Genomic DNA, 23,189 nt, shown 5'->3' with positions numbered 1-23,189 from the left:
AATACAAACTGGTCAGTGACTCAGCTGTCATCATGAGTATGAGTAAATGTGTTGCATAGACTACAATTAAAATAGATTTCCTGCCCCCCCCCCCCACACACACACTAGCTACCACTACATTGTTTTGTAAAGTATGCATAAAGATATATTAAACAGTTTTCATAATTTAAAATCTTGTTAAATTACACGCTGCAATGTAACGCATGTACAGCCCATTACGAACCACTTTATGCAGCCTGGAGACAGAATACAGGATTACGAATTTCTAGGCGCCCCGAAACACGGGTTTCGTCAAAAGAAACAAAAACAAAACATGAATCGTGTCATCCTTATGTCACGCATCTCACGCAAAGTAGGACGACTCCTGTGTAGGCACGAACATCATTCAGGGGGAAGCGGAACGTTCGCAGCAAGGCGGCAAGGTGTTCGCCCGGCGAGCTGACGTCACCAAATCTTTGACAGCACTTCCTGGAGTGGTGTTTGTTGTGGGAAATACCGCCGTGGCAATGATACGGGCCACCTCAAACAGCACCGAAACAGACACACAAGAAAGACACGCAGCCATTGCACCGTTCGCCCCTTGAAGCGATGTCGCCGCTTTCGAGCGATATCAGATAGGCGGCAACACGTCTTGCCAACAGCCGCCGCGAAAAGCGAAGAGAACAATCCGCCTCGGACGCCACAAGCCGCCGACAGCCCCCGGCTGTCGCGATGTTGTATGTAAACCATGGATAGCAGAATAAAGTAAGCCACGAGGTTTTTTTTTCCTTTCGTTTGTTTGTTGTTGTTTGCATCGCTCGCTTCCAGCGAACTTGCTTTTTCTCTCCCCCTTCTTTTTAACACATGGTCATTTAAGAGCCCGGCGACACGGCTCGACTGTAAAAAAACCAAATCACGAAGGGACGTTTGGCGTAATCTGAGACGCATCCCGCGGCGGAGTTAAGCGGCAGGCCAGCTGGCGCGGCGGCATTCGGGTCAGTCTTGCTGCGCCGTCTTCGCGTTAGCCCGACCGCGAATTAGCAGGGTCTGCTAGCCAAAAAACAGCCCCCCCCCGACGTGGGCTGTTATCGCCGGGCTAACGAGCTTGCTAGCGCCGCGTCGTCAAACCAAAAGTTTGTCGGAAGACGGCGAACGGCGACGAGTGTGGAGACAAGGCGTTCATTTGCACGACGGCCACAGTCGCTATAGCGCCCTAAACGCAGCTATGTCGCGTATTAACGCTGACAGTCGCAGCCGACAGCCTGGATTATGTGCCGCTCGTTGGAGCGGGGCATAATCTGGTCACACTCAACCACGGATCATGTTATAATTCGACAATGAAACAGGTGTCATTTTGTATGTATTAAGTGCAAGATATGCTCTTCATAAACACCCCCCCCCAAGAGTTGACTGTTTTCTTATTCATTCCAGAGAGAAACCAGAGAGAACTTTTGATCTGGTTCTACAGGTGGCTTGCCCAGCGTCTCAGAATGAGGGTAGGTAACATTATTAACCACCACTACTAGTAAGCACACTGTCAATATTACCTCATAGCCGGCGACTCAGGAGCTAATTACTGTCTTAGGTAGTAGTGCAGGAGCCCGGCCATATTTATCACTAGATGTCAGGACGTGGATGTGGTAATCATTATATTTCAAAGCTTAGATTAAACGTGTCCCGTTGTGTATCTTGTTTTAGGTAAACGAGTGTGTAGTGTTAACACTGCAGGCGGCAGTGTTTAGTCTAGGGGACTCTTTGCACTGTAATTGAAGTTGGGACAGCTTACTCCAGAGAGCTTTAACTGTATCACATGTCTGAATCAGGTCTAACACGGTAAAGGGGACTTATTATGTCTGTGCTGTTATTATGTGCACTCCTCTTGTAGGTCATTTCAAGAGGCGACACACAGAGTTCAGACTTGCATGAAAGTGTTGCCATAGTTAGAGGACAGTTGGTGGCTCGCACACTATAATTTCCCCCATCAGTTACCCATTAGGACCTGGTTGCCCATCTAAGTGTAAGTATTCTCAAGCCTAACTGTTGCAGTCAATGGCCGTCTAGCCTCTAGCTGGCTGCTCAACAGAGGGTGCGTTAGGGTTAGCTCGCAGCATTTGCCGTTCTGTTATTTGCGACAGTCAAACATTCCAGTGGTGGCAGCCTTGACAGACAGTGGTTAGACTAACCCTGGAAATGACTCGGGCCGTTGAAGAACAACACCGTATTCCACCTTTCTGAATATGGGAAATCAAAACAACCTATATTTCACATCAAGATCCAATGTCCCTCGTAAGTCGAATATCGTGTAAAAACAGTTGCATTCCATATTACACCGGCTCCCTTGTTTTCCCCCACTCCGTTTTGACGTTAAAGAGGTGTTCTGTAGATGGTTCAGTTGCGCAGCTGCTGAGTTAACCAGAGTGGAGGGAAAGTTATCCTTGGATGTAGTTTTGATATTAGATTTAAAACCAAACTCATAAACCACTGCCCTGTACTGTAATAACTGACTTCCCCCACGTGTGATCCAGGGTCAGGCTCATATCCGGACTCCTGCTCTCTTGAGCATAGCTACATAGCTATGTTTGCACACCCCTCAGTTTAGACAGAAAACACCCATTCTGTGCACTTATTGGATAGCGCTGCTCCTAATGCCCCATACTGAATCCTGATAGGACAATGGAACTTCCCTGTTTAGGAAGTAGTTATAATTGCTGAAATCTCAAAGGAGCTTTGGATGTAGTATATTTGCCAACCAAGGCTTATGATTTTGATAATTTTTAAGGGGTGGTTTCAAATGACCAAATGAGGAATGAGCCACTTCTTCCTCAATTTGATCAATTTCCCTTTCTTCAAATTGGCTCATGCTGAAGTCTGGGAGATGAGGAATGATATGCTTTTTGAGTTATACAACCAATCTACGAACCATACACTGCATGGGCTTTTATACTGAAAGTAAATTGATGGATTGCGTGTGAATATTAGACATGCAGGCCCATAGATGCACTAACATCTGACCTTTCTCATGTTCACTGTATGCATTTTTGTTTCAATTCTGCCTTGCTATGTTTTATACACTTCCATTATGAGCTGAATAGGTCACTGCAATGACTCATAACAGACAGGCTCTGGCTAGGCTACAAAACCTCCTCAATCACTCACCATAAGCCAGCCCCATTTCTCCTACCGTAAAACATTAGACACCCCACCGCTAAACACGACCTCTTATTCACAAATTGTCTTCCCACTGCAAAGAAAAACAACAGCCCACAATAATGTAGTTATGATCAAATGTAATTAAATTGTCATAGCAACATGATGAGGCACAGTTTTGCATTTGGAGAAAGGTTTCAAGGTTTTAAGCTTTTGTACCTAATATCGCCTTTCAAATGAGAGAATTAGGGTTGAATTTTAGATTGATTTATGGCTTCCCTTTCTAATTGTGTACTTCCACGACAGTGCATAGCTCATGCAAAGGTGTTTGGAGCATGATTTGCTAAAAAATAACCATGAAGGAGTACCCCTTTTCATTGACTGGAAAGCTAGATCTGTCAATCTTTTAGGTTTTGCTTGATGTAGCTGCAATGTTTTGCCAAGTAACACCACATCCGGGTTGTGCTGGTGTGAAACTAGCACCTTATATGACAGCTTGGCACAGAACCAGTAGTGAGAGTTTAGGCAGTTTCCTAAAAACCTAAAGTTAACTTCATCATTATGCAGAAGGAAAAGCCCTTTTATAAACCCTTTATCCTACAAATTTGAAGTAGGCACATCCTTCTCCTTCTTGTGCAAACATGCATTTACACATCTATTGTTCAGCTCAGTAACAAAGACTCCACCCTGTTTGCATATAGATCTGTAGTGGACCAGCCTTTTTTTTTTACAGGCTACTGTTTAGTTTGGACTTTTAAGGCCAATCGTCTCGGGAGGATGTCAAATCCTTTTGACGTGTTAAAGATGATGACTAAGTTTTGACATAGAGACTATTCTGGCCTGAAGTCTTCATCTTCATATTCACTGACAAACTCAGAGCTGCTCTTAACCAGCATTTCATTTGAGTGTTAAAGACATAATCAAACATAGCTTAGGAGATCTGGAGCCGTGCATGGCAACACATTTGTCAGCGAGCCTCTCCAGTAAACAAACCTCAAACGCCGGAACAAGAATGAAAATTGATCAATTTCACCCCGAAGCTATGTGGCTATCTATGTCTTTCAATTTGCTGCAGAGAGCTGACACTTTTTAGGTCGGACTCACTTACCGTCAAGTATAGCACGGCTAACTGTGCCTCATAAGAAGCCTGAGCGGTTGTGATGTTTAGCCAGCAGGAGTGTTCAGCTACTCTGGATGACCATTCATCCATGGGCAGTGTTGCTGTAGCTGCATGACCTTTTGGACCAAAGTTCATGTCTGATGTACAGGCATCCAGATCAAGTTAATAGCTTGTATCCGTCTCTTAGAAAGATGAATATAATTTGAGTTAGTAAGAGATATTGAGTTAATTTTAACAAAATTACAGTTATTTAATTATGGCTCAGTTTTTGGTTTGTTATTGTCGGGCAAGATCCAGGTCGCTACTCCCATGGGCGTGTTTTATTTTTCGTTTGCTTCTTCTTGTTTTGGCTCACATTGGAGGTCACAACATTGGAGCGATACTGCAGGTTAGGTTGGAATGTTATATGAACAGCCCATCACACTGCAGACAAGGTGACATTTTGGGAACAACTTTTACCGGATGACCCTATTAGTCACTTGATTTAAAAAAATAAAAAAGACCCAACAATTGAGACAGAATTATGAGAACAATGTCAAATAAGGGGAAGTACTATGAAACAAACCTGTAATGCTCACAGTTACAATGGTGGCAGTGTCCATCGCTGGATTTAGCGCCACTCTTCCAGGGATAGATGTGTGGATAGATGACAGACGTGGGCCCTCTTTCTCAGTGCAGGTCCGTGGAGACCTGGCCTCTCTGTTCAGCCTCAGCTCAGCTCAGCTCAGTTGGCTCAGTGCTCTGTGGATGCTCAAGCAGTGAGTGTTACTTGAGAGCGTGACTGGCATGCTAGCTACCAGTGGTCCTGGCTACATAGAGCCATATTGATGTGCTTCCAAGATACTGCCAAAGCTAGCAGATGACGCTAGCGCTGCCAAGGCGGTAGGTGGGGACAGATGCTACCTGTCCTCTCCCGCTCCCTCCAGCCAGATTGCTCCCGGTAACAAAGCAATAAAGTTAATAGATCAGCATATCAATTTTACAACGGCATTTATGCTGCAATTAGGGCAATGATTTGCTGTTTCAAAAAAAAAAATCATTGTTTTCATTTGGCTCTGATCTTCTGCTGGTGCTGTGCCAGTACAGAGCTATCATTTGTATACCATTGAGCATATGTCATGTTTTCTGAGAGATTATTGACAAATGTATTGTCCACCGCAGTATCCCAAGACAACTCCTCAATGCTATTTAAGTGCTCTGCTGAAGGTTTTATCAATTAATGGTTTGGTTTTGGCTCCATTCCTGCAGTTATAACCAGAAAGCAGAAATATATAGACAGATTTCACCTTTGATTCACATGGCCTTTTAACTTCACTTGCTTCAATGCACCAATTATGAAAAGTTTCTTTTGTTTTGTTTTTGAAGAACATTCTTGCAAAGACCTGGAGGTCTCACGGTGTCACCTCCCGCCAGCTAGTTAGTTATCAATCTTCCTCCTTCCGTCTCTGCTGTAGCCCCCTCAAGCAGCACTGTGATATTCCATTTCCACAGATTCAGCTACGCTGTTTTTTTATCCCCAAAAAAAATTCTTAACTTGGCGTTCACACCCCCCCACCCTTTTTATTCGCAGAACATAGCGTCTGTGTAGTAGTATTTTTTTTTAAAAGAAGGTTAAACACTGATATTCTGCAAAATGTCAGAATTACTCCTTGACCCCTGTGTGCTGGTCCTGTGATGTGATTGGCTGCCGGCTGTGTTGGGAGGTCACAGTGGGCTCACACTCAGGCAGGAGGCCATTGGAGGGCCAACCGATGCCATGGCAGCCAGGATGGTGTTGATTGGTCATTAGAGAGGCCACACTTCTTTGCTCACACTCCTGAGAGAACCCCTGGGTCTCAATTTGTTTCAATCTCTTTTTTTTCCCTCCCCCTCATCCTCTTTCTCTCCCGTCTTGGCCACTTACCTTAGCTAAATTGGTTCCCTTTTATTGAACAAAATGTTATCTGACTCTGTCCTCGTTTTTGCCGAACAGAATTTAGGAAGTCATAACTTCCTGTCTGCTATGGTATGTAACCACGTGTGTGTGTGTGTGTGTGTGTGTGTGTGTGTGTGTGTGTGTGTGTGTGTGTGTGTGTGTGTGTGTGTGTGTGTGTGTTTCAGAACTTTGGCGAGGTCTTCTCTCACTTCATTCGCTCTGACTGTCTACAGGATCATGGTTGGTGAATAGTTCAAGTCTCACCAAACATTTTCTTTCTTGGTCTACATTCATAGTGGCCAGTGGATGTCCTGTTCAAATAGTCGTGACTTTTTTCCCTGTATTGTCACCAACTTGTGTAGCATTGTTAAACCTGACACGTGCGCAATTTGTACCTGCGTACCTGTGAAGCAGCACATTGATATTTAAAAAAAATGAATGACCCATTTAGGAACTGAGGCTATTCAAACTTCCAGAGAGGGTTTTCAGTGTAATTCCACCTTCAAATGGAAGTTGCCGTTTACTCACACGGCCGAATTCCCATGGTTTTTGTGTCCTTCCTTCAAGGATCGTTTCATGAAGAGCTGTATTTTTTGGACATAAATAACTAGAAAGTAAATGAAGCTGTAAACTGGAAATCCAAGGCTGTCGTCAATATCGTCACACTCCCGGGGCGCACCTGCCATCAAAAGGAAGTACTTGGAGCAGCTCCACTGTCAATCCGGTGGAAACTTTATGACCGAGGTGATCTCTGTTTACAGTCGCGTTTTTACTTTCAGTGGCGTGCCCTGCTCGTGTGTCTACTTATAGAATTATGGACCGAGCGGGAGCGGTTTCCTTTATGGTCCTGCCTATTCAGACAAATCTGTCCAGCTAGTGTTACTGCTCTTCTCTCGTCTCTTGTACTTTCCAAGGGCTGTTTCAAACTCCCCGGCAGCCGGTCCTCCATTCAGAAGCTGTGCAGAGGCCTGCTGCTTGTTGGGTTGAGTTCCACTTCTCATATTTGTTTTAAGGGACTGCGGCTAATGCTGTCCACTCATTTCACTCAGGCCTACTTTTTTTTCCCCCTCTTCCAGATAATATAGTATAGACTGGTTAAGTAAAAAGTGTGTCTGTCAGCATATATGTGAGCGTATGCATACAATCCATATGGATATTTTATCCGCGAGAGTACCAATTTGTCACCAATCCAGGAAATTAGATTTTGCTGCGTTTTGCTTGCAGCGCAGCAAATTTTTTTTGGCTTGAAATCAACTGTCCCACAAAAATATTACAAAGCAGTTCTTGAATTGCAATTTTGTAACCCCAGTTTTTAAATACCGCTGCTGCTGTGCCACAGTGTGAAAAATTTGGGTGTAAATGTTGCACATTGATTTGTAAGTTTTTTTTAGGTGCACTTCTGTTGGTGTGGCAGCACAGCAGGACTTGAACGCTTCAGTGATCGTTTGGATACAAAACTGTTGCTGTTTCTGCAGTTTACTAATCTATCAGGACATGTGTGAACCTCTCACGGTCTCGAACCTCTCTCTACTAGTTTATCCATCACCATCTGACTTTATTTTTCTTTGCAGTGGGGCCGGGTTTCTCACGCTGATTTCCACTGATTGTGGCGGGGACAAATGGGCCCTGCAGGGTGAGTCAGAGAGAACAGGTCACAGCGACTTTTCAGGTGGTACACACTCTTGTGTTTCCACGCTGCAACACACACGCTTTACAACACCCTCGAGAGAGCTCGGGAGAGAGCGAGATGGGTTGTGCTGTCACTCTAGCATTACTTAAAGTCTAAAGGCAATCTGTGTGTGTTAACAACTACATGTGTAAGTGTGCGAGAACAAGCATGTGCATTATGTGCGTTCATGGCTGTCTGTGTAGAGACGGGCTGAGAGAGCTGCTGAAGACTCATCTGAATTAACTAATGCTGCCCGACTGGGAGAGCATGGAAAGACTTCTAGGCACCGACGCTCCACCAGCTATTTTTAGACTTGCCTTTGCGAGGTGGAAAAGTGGGGGAAAGTAGGGTCTCGATCAATAATTTAAAACGGGATGATTTTGATGAACGCAGAAGGTTTCCTCACATTGGCTCGCTCACATCCTCACAGCATTGTATTTTTTTTTGGACTTAGTTGTGTGTGCATATGCGTATGCGTTGGTGCATGTGTGTGTTACTGTGTATATATAAATGTGTGTCTGTGCATAGTTCTGTTAGGTATATTTGTTACCTGCCAACCCCCAAATAAAGTTTTGCCAAGTTGTTTGAATTTCAGGGGTTGTAAACAAACACCAGTAAGACGGGGCTGGGTTTCATTCGGGCCAACGTGCTTTGTTGCTGTATGTATTTAAAACCACCTGAGTCATCATGAACCAAGGGTGCGCTGTACACATGAGTCACCAGATGAGTGTTTGACCAGGAGCATGTATGTAACGGGTCAGCACAGCAGATGGCACGAGCACACACACACACACACACACACACACACACACACACACACACACACACACACACACACACACACACACACATACATATGCAAACTCACAGGCACACACACATGCCCACATAAACACACACATACACAGTCACACACACTGCCACCTATCTTGACTAAAAGAACAATTGGCTGGCTCTTTTAAACGTAATATCGATGTGGCCTAGTTTAGCCTACAAGTGAACAGGATTATTCTTTAAGGATCCTGCCTTATTGTAGCTGTTTATTAATCTGTTCAATTCCGGTAAATGGGATTTCCTTAAAAAAAAGCAATGCTGAAAAATGTGTTGATACGCGTGGTTGTTGTGTTGAGCAGATTTTTCGATGACAAGACACTTGGAGGATTTTGGGTCAGTTTATTAGCCGGGGCCACATCAACGGTATAAACGGGTGGCGTTTCAAACCCCTATCGCCAGTGATTGGCTATAGACCGGGGGTCATTTCCTTTGAAACGTTAACATAGGGTTGGCTAGTCTGACTGTTTTTAGTCCACTGTCAGAGGATTTTACACATTGTCACTTCAAGTAAATGTTATGTGGTAGAAGTAAAATAATTTTTGTTTTTTTAGTTTGAAAAATGGAAGATTACATTGCTCCGAGATGCTGCTGTTCGTTGAAAAGAACCAGAGGCAAATAAATGAAGTGTGGTCAGGAGTTTCGTTGCTACTGGCTTTGCATGAGTTCTCCTGGCCTATGGTTCCACTTCCACATCTTGATGTCCTTCCACAAATTGATGAATAAATCACATTTGGGGTTTATTTACATAACACCCCCCACCAATATTTTGCACTTTGAAAAGTGTTATTCCTACAAACGCATATACAATTAAGCTAAGGCGCAAAAAAGTTTGACCCACCCGTTCCCTCTCTCTTATTCGTGCCCATGGAGTCCTTACAGTAAATCTCGACATTAGATTTATAGCAACGAAAGAGGGTTTGCGCTGGTGCAAAACATTAGATAACCTTGCTCCTAGCCGCATCACTGTTGTCGAGGTCATTGAACTTCTATACTGTTGTCAGGGAGACTTGGCTTTATTTGATGTTTAGACATCACAAAAATCACAGCCACAGGATTTAGTTCCTACAAAGGCGGCGTTGCCGTCCCAACTTCTTATCATCCGTTTATAGTTCCTTTCTCAGGACTGCGGCCATGTAGACTAGCGTAGACTTGTCATAAAAGAGAGTCAGAAAGTCCCGTTTATAATGGAAGTCAACATCTTAATTGATGGGCTGTGAGCAGGGACATCTAGGTTATCACAGTTTAGACCTTAATTTCTGGGCCAAGGCTAAACCCAAGTTAAGCAGAGCCGGCTGTACAGGGCACTGTCTGTACTGTCATTTCAGCTTCTGTCCCTGTGATTTACATGTCAACAGCCATGCCCTCGGGGTACGTGTCTCCAGTCTGGGCTGCTCCTATGTCGCCTAACACCCCGCTCTTACTGTGAATATGATGGTGTTTACATGCAAGTAGTGGGCCTACTGGCCCTTAATTTGGGATTTGGCCCATTTTGCAAGGCAGAAAATGTAGGTCAATCTTAGTGCCTTTGTAAGGGTCTGCTTCACCATTTGTCATTGTCGATCATGTGACTCATCCACGAGGTCTTTGTTATCACAGACGCATACACATGCATGCTGCATTCTCTCATCTAATTGGCCCAGAGGGGCTGTGCTTGTTCTGTGAGCGTTTAACATACAACCCCCTACCACCACCACCACCACCACTACCATCACAGCTACCACCACACACACAGACACCTTTAAACTCCTGTGCCATTCCTTCATGGGGTTTTCTTTGTCATGATATTGCCTGAAGGGAATGATTCTGTCTAGCTGAGGGGGAAAAGGGTAACGTGAAGAGAATAGTTGGGTAGACATAGCCTCTTCTCTCCTTAACTTATGTTGACATGCCTTGATCCTGTCTGTTGAATCACTTGTTAAACACCCTTTTTTATTGAATTAGTGAAATTTGATTTTCGTTAGACTTATAGAAGATGCCCCGAATAGAAAATGAAGTAACACGTTGAGTATCAGACTAGGTTGCTACCACACTGACTACAAACAGTACCAGAGTAATTGCTTTATGGGTTAAGCTGTGTGAGAGAAGTCAACTTAAAGTCATTGGCCAATGCTGCTGTGTGAGGGGAGCAGTTGACCAGTCAGGACTTGTTTAACTCCGTTAGATGTCGGGACCCAAATAAAGTGAGTAAATTTAGCCTTTGTACCTATGCCGATGCAGAGGAAAAATATTTGTTTATGCTGGTAGCCAAAAGAAATGGGTCCATTCTCTCACTGCTTCCCAACCCTACAGTATAGGTAAATACACCCATTCAAACCATTTGTTCGCACAGAAACGAGGCAACATTTCCCAGCACATTACTTGAGTTTGTTGCATGACTTTAAATGCAGTCTGTCAGATTTTTCACCTCAGTCAGGCTCATAATACTCCCAGTAGGCTATGTCAAAAGAAATGGTAGGAATGATGAACTTCTGGACTACCCTTTTCCTACTTTGTTTGTTGTTGTCCCATGTTCAGCTCCAAATATTATTTCTGGGTCACCACACATCTCCTCCTTTATAATTTGTGCCCATCCCATCTATAATGGTAGCCACAGCATACAGGGATGGTTACGGTGGGCAAATGCAATATAACTAGAGGATATTAATGTTTGGTGTTATATTAAGATACAGTGGATATAAAAAGTCTACACACTCCTGTTAAAAATGCAGGTTTTTGTGATGTACAAAAGATGAAGCCAAGATAAGTCATGTCAGAACTTTTTCCACCCTTCATGTGAAATTGCTACCTATAAAAACAAAGTGAAAAACAAACATTTGGGGGGGATACAAAACTTAGAATAGCATGGTTGCATAAGTGTGCACACCCATTTATTATAGTTGGGGATGTGGCTGTGTTCAGAATTAACCAATCACAATCACATTCAAACTCATGTTAAATACCTGCCATCAATTAAAGTGACTGTGATTAACCCCAAATAAAGTTCAGCTGTTCCTGTAGGATTTTCCTGACATCTACTTGGTTGTATCCAACTGTGAAAGCCACGGTCCACAAAGAGCTTGCGAAGCATGAACGGGATCTCACTGTTGAAAGGTATCGATCAGGAGAAGAGCACTAAAGAATTTCAAAGGTATTAGATATATCATGGAACACAGTGATGAGAAGACAATCATCAACAGGTAGAGAAAATATGACACAACGGTGACATTACCAAGGACAGGTGCCCCTCCAAAATTGACGAGAAGACAAGGAGAGAACTGGTCAGGGAGGCTGCCAAGAGGCTTACAGCAACATTAAAGGAGCTGCAGGAATTTCTGCCAAGTACTGGTTGCTCCTTACAAGTGACAACAATCTCATGTATTCTTAAAATGTCCGGGCTATGGGGTAGGGTGGCAAAATGGAAGCCTTTTCACATAAAAAATAAAAATCCAAGCCTGGCTTAATTTTGCAAAAAGATGCATCCAGTCTCCCAAAACCTTGTGGAAAAGCCACGTGTTATGGTCTGATGAGGTCAAGGTTGAACATTTTGGCCATAATTCCTGAAGGTACGTTTGGTGCAAAAACAACACAGCAGATCACCAAAAGAACACCATACCCAAGGTGAAGCATGGTGGTGGCAGCGATCATGCTTTGGGGCTACTTTTCTTAAACTGGAACTGGGGCTTTAGTCAAAGTGGAGGGAATCGTGAATAGCTCCAAATACCAGTCGATTATTAATCAACAAAGGGATGACTTTACCAAAACAAGATCGTTTTGGATGGCCCAGCCAGAGCCCAGAACTGAATCCAATTGAAAATCTGGGGTGACCTGAAGAGGGCTGTGCGCAGGAGGTGCCCTCGCAATTTCACAGATCTACAACATTTTTGCAAGTAAGAGTGGGGAAAATATTACCAAATCAAGATGTGCCAAGCTGATAGACTCTTACCCAGAGAGAGACTCTTACCCCAAAAGACTGAGTGCTGTTATAAAATCATAAGGTGCTTCAAAAAAGTACTGGTACATTAGTACATCACAAAAACCTGCCATTTTAAAAGGGGTGTGTAGATTTTGTACATGCACTGTAGGTTGTCCAATCTAAACAAAGAGGTTTGATGTTGGCAGTCTCATTGTAAAGCAAAGCAAGAATGTGGGTGTGTGAAAGATGGGCCTTGTTGCCTAGTTAGGGTGATAGACCAACAACTGACTAATATTAACATGGACTACCAATAAGATACATCCCTCAGTCCCTGGAGGTGGACATTTTTGCATTGCTTGCTGCTTGCTGATGAGTAGCTAGTAGTCACTATTCTTTCTCTCTACCTTTTCCTTATTTGACTTAATTTGAAGTTTTAAGAGCCATCTGTCTTTGACTGTAAACTATAGTAGCTTTACTTTCACCTTTAGTTCATGTGGTCTTTAGTTCATTTGCTTTTATTTAGATTCCTTATTTGCCTCCGACAGTATTCATAATCATGAAAAACTTGGAATCTTTCCCATCCAATGTGATTCCACTGTGATTGTCGATAAGCTCCCCTTTTCAGACTGAAAACTCTTATTAGCGTTTTCCTGGAGAACTCCCTTTCTGATACATCTTGCAAATCCATAGACTTTAGTTTGGTCAGATCCCATCCTGGTCTATGATCACCTTTGTGACATCACCTCCTTATTAACAGTGAGTCTGGGAAAAATGGCGGTGAACAAGAGTATTCCAGTGTGTAGCTCTATCTTCGATATACTGTATTGACTGATTGTACGACATGCAGGTGTTTGTTGCTGTTGCTGTTTCATTAGCTTGACACTGCAGCCACAGCACGGCAGTACATGGAGGAATATTTGACCATGGGAATGTAAAGCCTTCCCTTTCAACCCACAAAATACGGACATGCATTTTCACGCATTGCATGTTAAATGTAAAATGTCAAATGTGGGGCTGCGTAGATTCTGTGAGGTGCATTTACACCGACACAACTCAGGAAAATGCTGTGCCGTGTCTAGGACTGATTTCCTTGCAGTTTCGGCCACGGACCCTTTCACACCCAAGGTGATCTCAGTAAAAACCTGTGATTTCAATACATTTGTGGAAGCTGTTTTTGCCCATGCCCCTGTATCCTCTTGATGTCGTCTGATATTAAACAGGGGAAATAGAGGCTACATTGCTCCAACAAACTTCATGATTTTGACCCAAATGATTTTGCTGAGCTTGTTCAAAGAGAACGATGGAAAACAACTCAAAGAGGATCTGATAACACAAACTAAATCTTTTTATGAAGTATTCTTGAATATTTTTTTTCTCTTGCGACAGGCATGGGCGCAAGCCCATGAATATTGGGATGGCATCCAGCGCTTTACCTGTGCCCCCATCCGTAGGGTTAGTGGTTGTGTCAGGAAGGGCTTCCGACATAAAATTTTGCCAAATCATTATGTGGATTGACAAGACCATACCGGATCAGTCAAGGCTCCATACAGGATTGGCTGAGGCCCGGGTTAACAATGGCCACCATTGGTGCTGTGCCCTCACAGGGTACCGATGAAAACTGTACAATCCGCTGTGGCGACCCCTGAGAAACGGAACAAGCTGAAAGAAGAAGATTCTTCAATATTTTTTCTATACTTGACACCAAAAAATGATTTGTTTGGAAGTTGTTTAGCTGACATTTTCTAGATTATCCACTCAGCCATAAGCATGAAAAAACTGAATTATATCGTGTATTTGTGTAAGCTTGTGTTTGGTCATGGATAGGGTATGCCCAGCATAGTATGTGTGAGTTTCAGCCATTATTCTCCCCATTCCAATGAAGCCCTTATTGGGAATAGGTACTGTTGCATCCCTTTAACAGTTACAGATGTGTTGTCACTCCCGTGGAAAAAAAACAAAAACAAAAACTGACTGGCAGACTGACTGACTGACTGGCTGACTGAGGGCTGCCTGTCTGTCTGCCTTTGCATGTGAAGTTCAAATCCGAGCTCGGTAGCACAAGCATGTAGCCGCCAAAGGCAAGGCTTTACACTGTCATCAGCAGCACATAGCTGCTGCCTCTGGGTGCTGTGCCACATGACATTGACTGAGATCGATTCTCTCAACACCTCAAGGAGCTGCACATAGCTTCATCACAGATACCGCTGCCACCAGCTCAAACACCAGTGGGAGAACTCTACCATTCAATATTAGCACTTGTTGATGGAATTTGGATGTTGTCATATTATGATACACAATCTTGTCATCTTAATTAGTGGTAACGATTAATATCTATTACCTAAGATTTCTTGCAAAATGAGGTCTGACATATTTGAAGAAGTACTACTTGAAAACTAGTTTTGGTTTTATATCATTCTCTGCATTACCAAACAGTTCAGTGTGATGAGATTGATTGTATTTTTGCATATATAAGCAGATATTAAGATATGTATTGTGTAAAATTCCACATGATTATCATGTAAAATTTTCCATGTCACCCGGCAAATGACCTAACTTAAATGATAATGTCCTGGTCAGCTCGTTGTTAATTTTCTTAATCGTTCTCCCATTTCTTTTTTATGCTTATTATTTTAATAATAGAGTTATTCAGCTGCTGTTTTTTTTGTGTTTTTTTAATAGATGTTGTTTTCTGACTGAAGCAGATGGTTGGACCATATGGAGAGAAATGTGTGATTACCTGAAGAGTTGTTGGGTTTTCAGTCAGACGACCAACAACCAGCAATTGAATAATCGCTTTTAGCCTATCCTGTTGCTGTCAAAGCCCCGCAGTCTAGCTCAGGGTAGATTATTTATGTCGCAAAATCCGTAGGCTGTGTTTTGCATATCAGATTACCTTAACGCCAAAGATGAATCACTTAATCTCAGCACACGATTTTGTAATATCTAGCACTCAACAAGATAAACCTAAATTAATTCTGCAGCAATGAGCATAATTGTTTTTTTTTTTTTTTGAGGAATCCATTACGATGGCAGGGAGGGAGAGAGCTGGAGAAGTGCGGCGAGAAAGACTTTATGTCTTGGGAAATAATAGTTTGTTTTCCGATAGCCAAGAAGGCCGATTCCCCAACAAACACAAGAGCCTCTGTGTTGTGTGGTGGATGCAGTCATGCGGAGCCGGTGTTTGACATAATGTTGGACCAGTATGGAATCTGACTGGGACCATCAGCGCTGATATGTGGTGATACACAGAGGCTGTCACAAAGCTTGCATCCATATGTTGTGCCGCTCATTCGTGAAGCTGTGAAATTGGGTTGCGTCCCAACTAGCCTGGAGACAGTATCTCTCTCTCGTACTCCCTCGCCCTCTCTCTCATTCTCTCGCTCGCTCTCTCTCTCTCTCTCTCTCTCTCTCTCTCTCTCTCTCTCTCTCTCTCTCTCTCTCTCTCTCTCTCTCTCTCTCTCTCTCTCTCTCTCTCTCTCTCTCTCTCTCTCTCTCTCTCTCTCTCTCACACAGCTCATCCTGCTGAAGTTCTCCTTACAGATAGCTCGGGAAGACGAAACAACTAATGTGGCATTAATAGGGTCACATCATCTCCATGCAGCTCTCCCTTTCTTCTCCTTCCAGTGAGGCTGAGGATGTTGTTTGTTTTCTTCAGATCTAGTGGTAGCAATGGCTTGGAAATCCCCCAGGCCAGCCTCCCTCACATGTGTAGCCTGCCAGTTGATTTTCAAGCTGGAAAGGGAAGCTCTACCTTAGAGGTTGTTTTTGCTTTTGTTTATCTAAATTTCAAACACTGGAATTGAATTTTGGAACTCATTTGCAAACCTAGACCTATATTTTCAATGTTGAGCTTTTAGAAGATTTTTTTTAATATATTTTTTTTGCAGTGTCTCTGTTTTGCTTGCTTGATTCTAAATTGCCTTTTTAGGTGGTGGTGTTATGAGAAAGGACTTGTGGTATGGAGTCCCTCTCCATCATCGCTTCTCATAAAACCTGTGGCAGAGTCGATGTCAAACGTAGTGCTCTGCTGCTGTGATTAAATTCTGTATGATGGTGTAATGCCCAGTTCAGGTTTAGCTCATTGCTACCTCTGTCAATCCCTAGCCCTCATTCTTAACAACACAGTGTGACCAATTAGTATTAGTGAACTTAAGGACCATATCATCGTTGAGAAGTTCCTCCGTTCTCGAGACCTATGCTCGCTAAATCAGCATGAAATGTAATGCCATTTGCAGTGTGCAATTTAAGAGTTGACAGAGAAAAAAAAAGAATGAAGAAAAAACCGATTTAAATGCCTGTGAGTGCGTCTCCCCCCCCCTTTTTTTTTCTGGTGGCCTTTGAAAGATCCCAGTTAATCTGCTTACTCCTTTAATTGTGAGTGGAGGGGTTGGGCGTCCCCCCAGCACGAATAAGGCTACTGATCCAGAAGTAAAACGATGACCACCACAGTTATTCCTTCCTTTAGGTTTTGTAACCCCCCCCCCCAATTCTGGTCTTCCTTTAGCTACCCTTCATCTCCACCTCCAACATACCCTCCCTCTGAGGGAAGAAAGCTCACTGCACTGACAATAGACATTTTTTGCCATATGTTGGCTTGACATCTTCATCAGGTTCACAGCAGGTTACCTTAGTTAACTTTCACTCCACTGACTGATGGGATTTTCTCCCTCTGTTCCTTCAAGCAGCCCGGGCTCAAAGTCTAGACGGCCTCCAAGGCAGGGTCTTTCTAGCCCTGTGTCCACAATGGCTGCATTGTGGATGCTAAGTAGCAGTAGCTTCCTCCCGTTGCTGCGAATGGGCCGGTGCTAAGACAATGCTTTTGTCTGGGGGCATGTGGGGAGGGGGGCTAATCCCAACCACTACATACTGAGAAATAAAACTCTCAGAGATGAGAGAGTGTGAGTGAGAGAAACAGACTGAATGAAATCATTGCCAAGGAGGTTAAAGTGCAGCAGTTTAACCCCTGGCCAAGAGAGAGGGAGGAGAGGAGGCACAGGCAGTGAGAGAAAGAAGGAACAAGGAGAGGCAGGCGTTAACATCCCTTCATCTCCGGAGCGCGAATGGAGGAGAGGGGCTGCCGGTGGCTTTCACAACCTCTCTTCTCACCAGAGGAGCTGCTGTTCGCCATATGGGATTTGGCCTTTCTTAACAAACAGGCCCCCTATTCAATCACAACTCACATTCAGTAGTTCATGGAAGAAGGTGAAAAAAGTGCATTTCTATGCCTTGAGAGTGTTGGATGGTAAGAATTCATCTGTCCATGAGGGCTCTTAGTCTGTGTTTGATTCGCATAGTATAGAGAATTATAGGCTCGGGGGCTTTTATCTTAATGTGTATTCACTCTGGATTTAGGTTGGGCTTTTTTCATCTTTTTCTGAAATCTCACAAAGTTTTTTTAAAGACTGAATGATGCCTATAAGCCACCGCCATTGAGCCTCTAAAATGAACTTAGACTCACTGCGCACAAGCATAGTCTCTTGCATCAGGGGTATGTGTCTGCATGTATTAGATGTTTTTTCCTGCAGTTTGTCACTCTTTTTTCACTGGGGCCAGGCTGTGTCATCCAATTGATGTCGAGTAGGAGAACTTTCAGGCTTGTTTTGAAATGGCACAAACTTGGCTAAGTTGCTGTGGGCAGTATACAATTATTGTCATTAGTTCCACGAGCAAACTTTTTTTTGCTAAGCCAGCAGGGTATGAAGAAAACATCCTTTTGTGCGTGAATCCAAGTTTGTTGTGACTGCCAAGTTTTCTAGAATGAAGCTAAGAAATTGGAGATGAATCAGGTAGGTTTCTTTTTAGTTGCGTAGATGAAGCAGTGCAGAAACTGGATGCCAACCTAGTTAATGTTCTCTTGTTCCAACGTACTTAATTTTCACCCTGAGCGGGTTGGAAGTGGTGTCAGTTCAGAGAGGCAGAGGTCCACCTACCTGCTTTACTTATTTAACCTACCCAACGTCTTCCTCATTCCCTTCCCCCGCCTTGCCGCCCCTCTCTCAGCTTCCAAACCTCCTCACCTGCTCACCCTCTCCACTTATGCTCCCCAGCTCTGTCCTCACTTCACTTTCCCACTTCTTCTTTCCCTTTTTCTCCCCACTTTCCTCCGTCACAGCTCCCCCATCTCCTCATCTATTAACCCTTTCCCTCACCCCTCTCCATTTTTCTCCTCCTTGCTTGTCCTTCACTCAGCCTCTCTGCTGCCTTCTCTCCATCACCCTTCTGCTGAACCATTGACTCCTTACTTTCATGCCCTTCTCCCTCCTTACAGCCTCCATCAAAGCACAGGGCGTATCGACTTTTGAAGACAGGCATCTCAGGAACGGCCAACACATTGATTTGTAATTTGTGATAGTCCCCCCCACCACTTATATCTGTGTCACAGCTTGGATTCTGCCTTAATTTCCGCCCTGCGCTGGCTGTTGGGGGTCAGCCATGCTTGAAGCCCATAGGGATCAATAGACATGCTGGAGTATATATGCACTCCTGAGCATTCTATTTCTCTGTGCAAATACACACACACTCACACATCTAGTATACAGGAGTGTACATTTGTGGACACAAACAATGCTGAGAGACCAATGGTCACTCCTTGGGTTTACCATCACATGCAGCCAGAACCATTTCCCGGGGTGTGAAGAGAGAGGAATCTAACTCCTGATAGGTGATTTCAATTCAATTCACACCCACTAGATCTGTTTGTGCGCCGCCAAGGTGAAATATGCTATAGGTTGTTTTCCCCTTGTCACACAGGCTGTCACATGTGTTGTATAGTCTGTTTTCACACAGTTTGCAGCAGCCCTGTATAGACTTTGTCAACTCCAGGAAATACAATAACCACTATACCTTTTGGATTCAGACAAGACACGGCGATAGAGGCTTTACTGTAGGCCTAGCAAAGCCTCTGTATCACACAGACAGGCCTCGCAAAAGCACATTTTGTGAGTTACAAGTGAGCGAGACCAAATGTTTAGCGTAGAAAGACAGAAAAAAATAAAAACTGAAATATTGTGAATTCCTGTTAGGAACTGTTTGAGCAAGACCCTGAACTTCTACCACCTCCAGTTGTGCTGCTCTGTAGCTAACCCTGTGCTCTACCCTCCCTGACAGGTGCAAGAGAAAAGATAGTTTTCCCTGTGGAAATCAATACAGTGTAATATAGTTTTTATAATTATCTACTTATGGCCGTGTGTGTGTGAGTGTGTGTGTGCATGCCATTGTTGGTGTTCTCATTTTGTAGAAATATCTCTAGTTGATATTTATCATTATTGGTCACTGCCAATTACAATACGGTGGCGCAGTGGTTAGCGCGGTTGCCTCACAGCAAGAAGGTCCTGGGTTCGAGCCCCGGGGTAGTCCAACCTTGGGGGTCGTCCCGGGTCGTCCTCTGTGTGGAGTTTGCATGTTCTCCCCGTGTCTGCGTGGGTTTCCTCTGGGTGCTCCGGTTTCCTCCCACAGTCCAAAGACATGTAGGTCAGATGAATCGGCCGTACTAAATTGTCCCTAGGTGTGTGTGTGTGTATCGGCCCTGTGATGGCCTGGCGGCCTGTCCAGGATGTCTCTCCGCCTGCTGCCCAGTGACTGCTGGGATAGACTCCAGCATCCCCGCAACCCTGAGAGCAGGGTAAGCGGTTTGGATAATGGATGGATGGTCACTTCCATTATCTCACATATGTAGAAATGTTTTATACATTTTGATACTTACCCGCCCCTCTTCATCCTCAATGGGACGTAAGGCTGCGGTGAGGTTTCTCCGCTGGACTCGGCTCTCGGCAGCACATTGTGCCTCTTCCCATGTCAGGTTCATCTTGGCCAGCTCTTCGGTCACCGTTCGGTGCCACGTGGTTTTTGGGGCTTCCAGGTTTCTTTTCCCAAGTGGAGTCCATTGCACTGTAACTCCAGGGGTTCGGTCCCGCTCCATCCTTAGCACACGGCCCAGCCATCTTCTTATCTTGGATGTCGGTGTGTGATTTCCTTTGTGATGCTTCAGCTGCCAGTTTTATTGTACAGTTTCTGGAGGATGAATACTTTGTTTGGCCAAAAGATGTTGCCTGTACATCAGCTGCATCCGTTGTAGAAGACGTCCACCCTCCTCATGTCAGTTTTTACCACCCTGCCGCCAACTTTCTGAGCCACACAGCAGAACAGATTTGACATTGCTGTTGTTGAGGCACATCTTTGCTTTAAAGCTGTTCTGATTGGACCGCCAAATGGAAGGAAGTTGGGAGAAGGCACCCTAGGCCTTCTCAAGCCTTGCTTTGTCTCTGCACCTCACTGATGAGGCTGCCTAGATAGACGAAGCCATCCACTAACTCGAGGGGCTTCCCATTCACCTTTTGATTCAATGCATTGTAAAATGCGATTTAATTCACGGTAAAACCACCTACCTCTTCCCCAATCCCCAGTATGGTGATGGTTTTTTTTTTTTTGGCGATGCATCGTTCTAGTAGGACGCAGACAGTCTGGTCACTCCAGGCAGTCCACGGATAGACATGCTGTGGTATATGTCTTGTCAGAGAGAAACCCCATAGAGTTTTATGTTGGTGTCCCTGCGTCTTTGTGTGTATGTGTGAGAGAGACAGGGCTGCAAAATTAACTGGAAATGTTTTTTAGAAAATGCAGAGTATTGACCGTCACACTTTCTAAATCTCAAGAGGTAACGGCTTTCTTCATCAGAGAGAGAAATGTAAAACATTCCCCTTGTTCCGTTTCAGTTTGTAAGCTGCACATTGGTGATATTCGATTCCATTCAAATAAAGCAGATTCAGGCTTAGTGTCTCAGTTCATCTCCAAATGTTATTATATTTTTTTGCAACAGCTATATTACTTACCAATTCACATTGCTGTAGCTTAATTAGGCTTAAGACATGAGGCAACATAATTTAATATTTTTTGTTTTAAGGGCCTCAATATCTTGTAGCTTTGTGTGTGTGTGTGTGTGTGTGTGTGTGTGTGTGTGTGTGTGTGTGTGTGTGTGTGTGTGTGTGTGTGTGGCATGAGAGAGAGACAGAGGAGGATTAACTGATGCAGGATATGTCACGGTGACATTTGTGTCCCCCGGCAATGTGGCAGGGGGTCGTCTTCACCCCTTGTAACCTTCAACTTTCAGCCCTAACCCCTCTAGGCACCCCTTCTGTGTCCACCACACGCCCAGCCCAGCCCCGGCCAGGAGCCCGCTCCTCGCCTACAACCACACACATCCACAATGCAGCAGCAGGAGGCAGGCAGACACAGGGATGAGGGCATGAAGGGGATGCTGTGATGGAAGAGGGAGAGAGAAGAAAGGCCAAAAAAAAAAAAAAGAAAAGGGGAAGAAATGGATTATTGGGAGAGGGAGCTAGGGAGGAGTATGAGACATAGAGGGAGGGCTTATTGTGAGGGAAGAGGGGGAAAAATGAAAGAGGAGCATGATAGAAAGGAAGAGAAGAATGGTTTGGAGCAATGGACGATTTATATTTGACTGCGAGTGCAGGAGAAAATTGGGCGGAGAGAGAAAGAGGGAAGACAAGGGTTGGCTGCAGAGGAGGTGGGGTAATAATGGATGGATAGAACAAGAACACAGGATATAAAGAGTGTGTGTCTGTGAGGTGGGAATTTTTTGAACTTGAATTTTTCAGGTGTTCTGATGTGTGTGAAACGAGCGGAGAGTTTGATTTGCTGTTACGCCTGACCTCTTCCTCTCTCTCTCTCTCTCTCTCTCTCTCTCTCTCTCTCTCTCTCTCTCTCTCTCTCTCTCTCTCTCTCTCTCTCTCTCTCTCTCTCTCTCCTGCTCTTTTTTTTAGCCCGATGCTGGGCTGAAGACACACTGTCCATATGTCTAAAATGTCAGGGGATCGCTGGGCTGATTTCAGCGAGTGTGCCTTTTAAGTGACAGTGAAGTTCATTTGGTAGGGTGACGTTATCCGCACACCTACTTCTAGAGGTTTTCTACATGGCATACAGACTTTGAGCTACTTCAGTCCAGCTAGTTCCTCCTTAACCACTTCCTTTACCGTCATGTCTCTCCGCAGTCCCCCTCCTCTCTCTTTCCTAAGCTCTCTTGTCCTTTTCCTTCTGTCCTGTATCGCTCTCTCAGACTGTGGTTCCCATCCTCTCACCCAGAAAATCAGCATAAAATTGCCCTAACTTTGGCAGATCATGGGGGTGGGGGAGTGGGGTGGGGGTGGCCGGTGTAGGGGTTGAAGTTGTCCGTGGGATATAGAGCTGAGAGCTCTGTCTTGTTTTGTTTTTTTCTTGTGCTGTTCTTTTCAATACGGGGCCCGTGAAATTGTCCAATGGGATTATGAAAGGTGTCTTTGATTCTGTTTGTCTGTTGTTGCTTTTGTGCGCCCTCCATTGTTTTTTGCTTTTCTTCCTAGGACTGTCAGTCATGAGGTAACTGAGCTGTTATGCTCTTGCGCAGGTCCTACGGTCGGTGCATGCCCTCAGCTGCGAACATCTTAATTATTTTATCAGAACATTGGGTCTTAAAAGGTGTGGTTGATCCCCCGTAGAGGCTTCAGGGGCGGCAACATGTATTTTAGCGGTACGGGTGTTGGTGTAATATGTACGCTATGTGAAGTAGTGGAAGTCAATTCGAACCCGGAGGCGTAGAGTGCAGTAAAACATGTGGGTTTTCATGATAATACAAGGGGCT

The 23,189-nt window shown here is 44.3% G+C and overlaps 1 protein-coding gene across 1 annotated transcript in view; it reads left to right on the top strand.

The window, feature by feature from the left end:
• Positions 1–502: 502 nt before the first annotated feature.
• The window catches only part of LOC130109802 (DENN domain-containing protein 1B-like), a 67,502-nt gene continuing 44,815 nt past the window's right edge, over positions 503–23,189 (top strand). The window contains 3 exon segments of the mRNA XM_056276777.1: positions 503–744; positions 1,411–1,475; positions 1,678–1,685. Coding sequence (XP_056132752.1) covers positions 728–744; positions 1,411–1,475; positions 1,678–1,685 — 90 coding nt within the window. The 5' untranslated portion in view covers positions 503–727.

This window comes from Lampris incognitus, chromosome 3 (assembly GCF_029633865.1).
Source record: "Lampris incognitus isolate fLamInc1 chromosome 3, fLamInc1.hap2, whole genome shotgun sequence".
In the NCBI taxonomy this organism is placed as follows: Eukaryota; Metazoa; Chordata; class Actinopteri; order Lampriformes; family Lampridae; genus Lampris; species Lampris incognitus.
The sequence above is the reverse complement of the archived record's forward strand: the minus strand, read 5'-3'. Positions and strand labels throughout refer to the sequence as shown.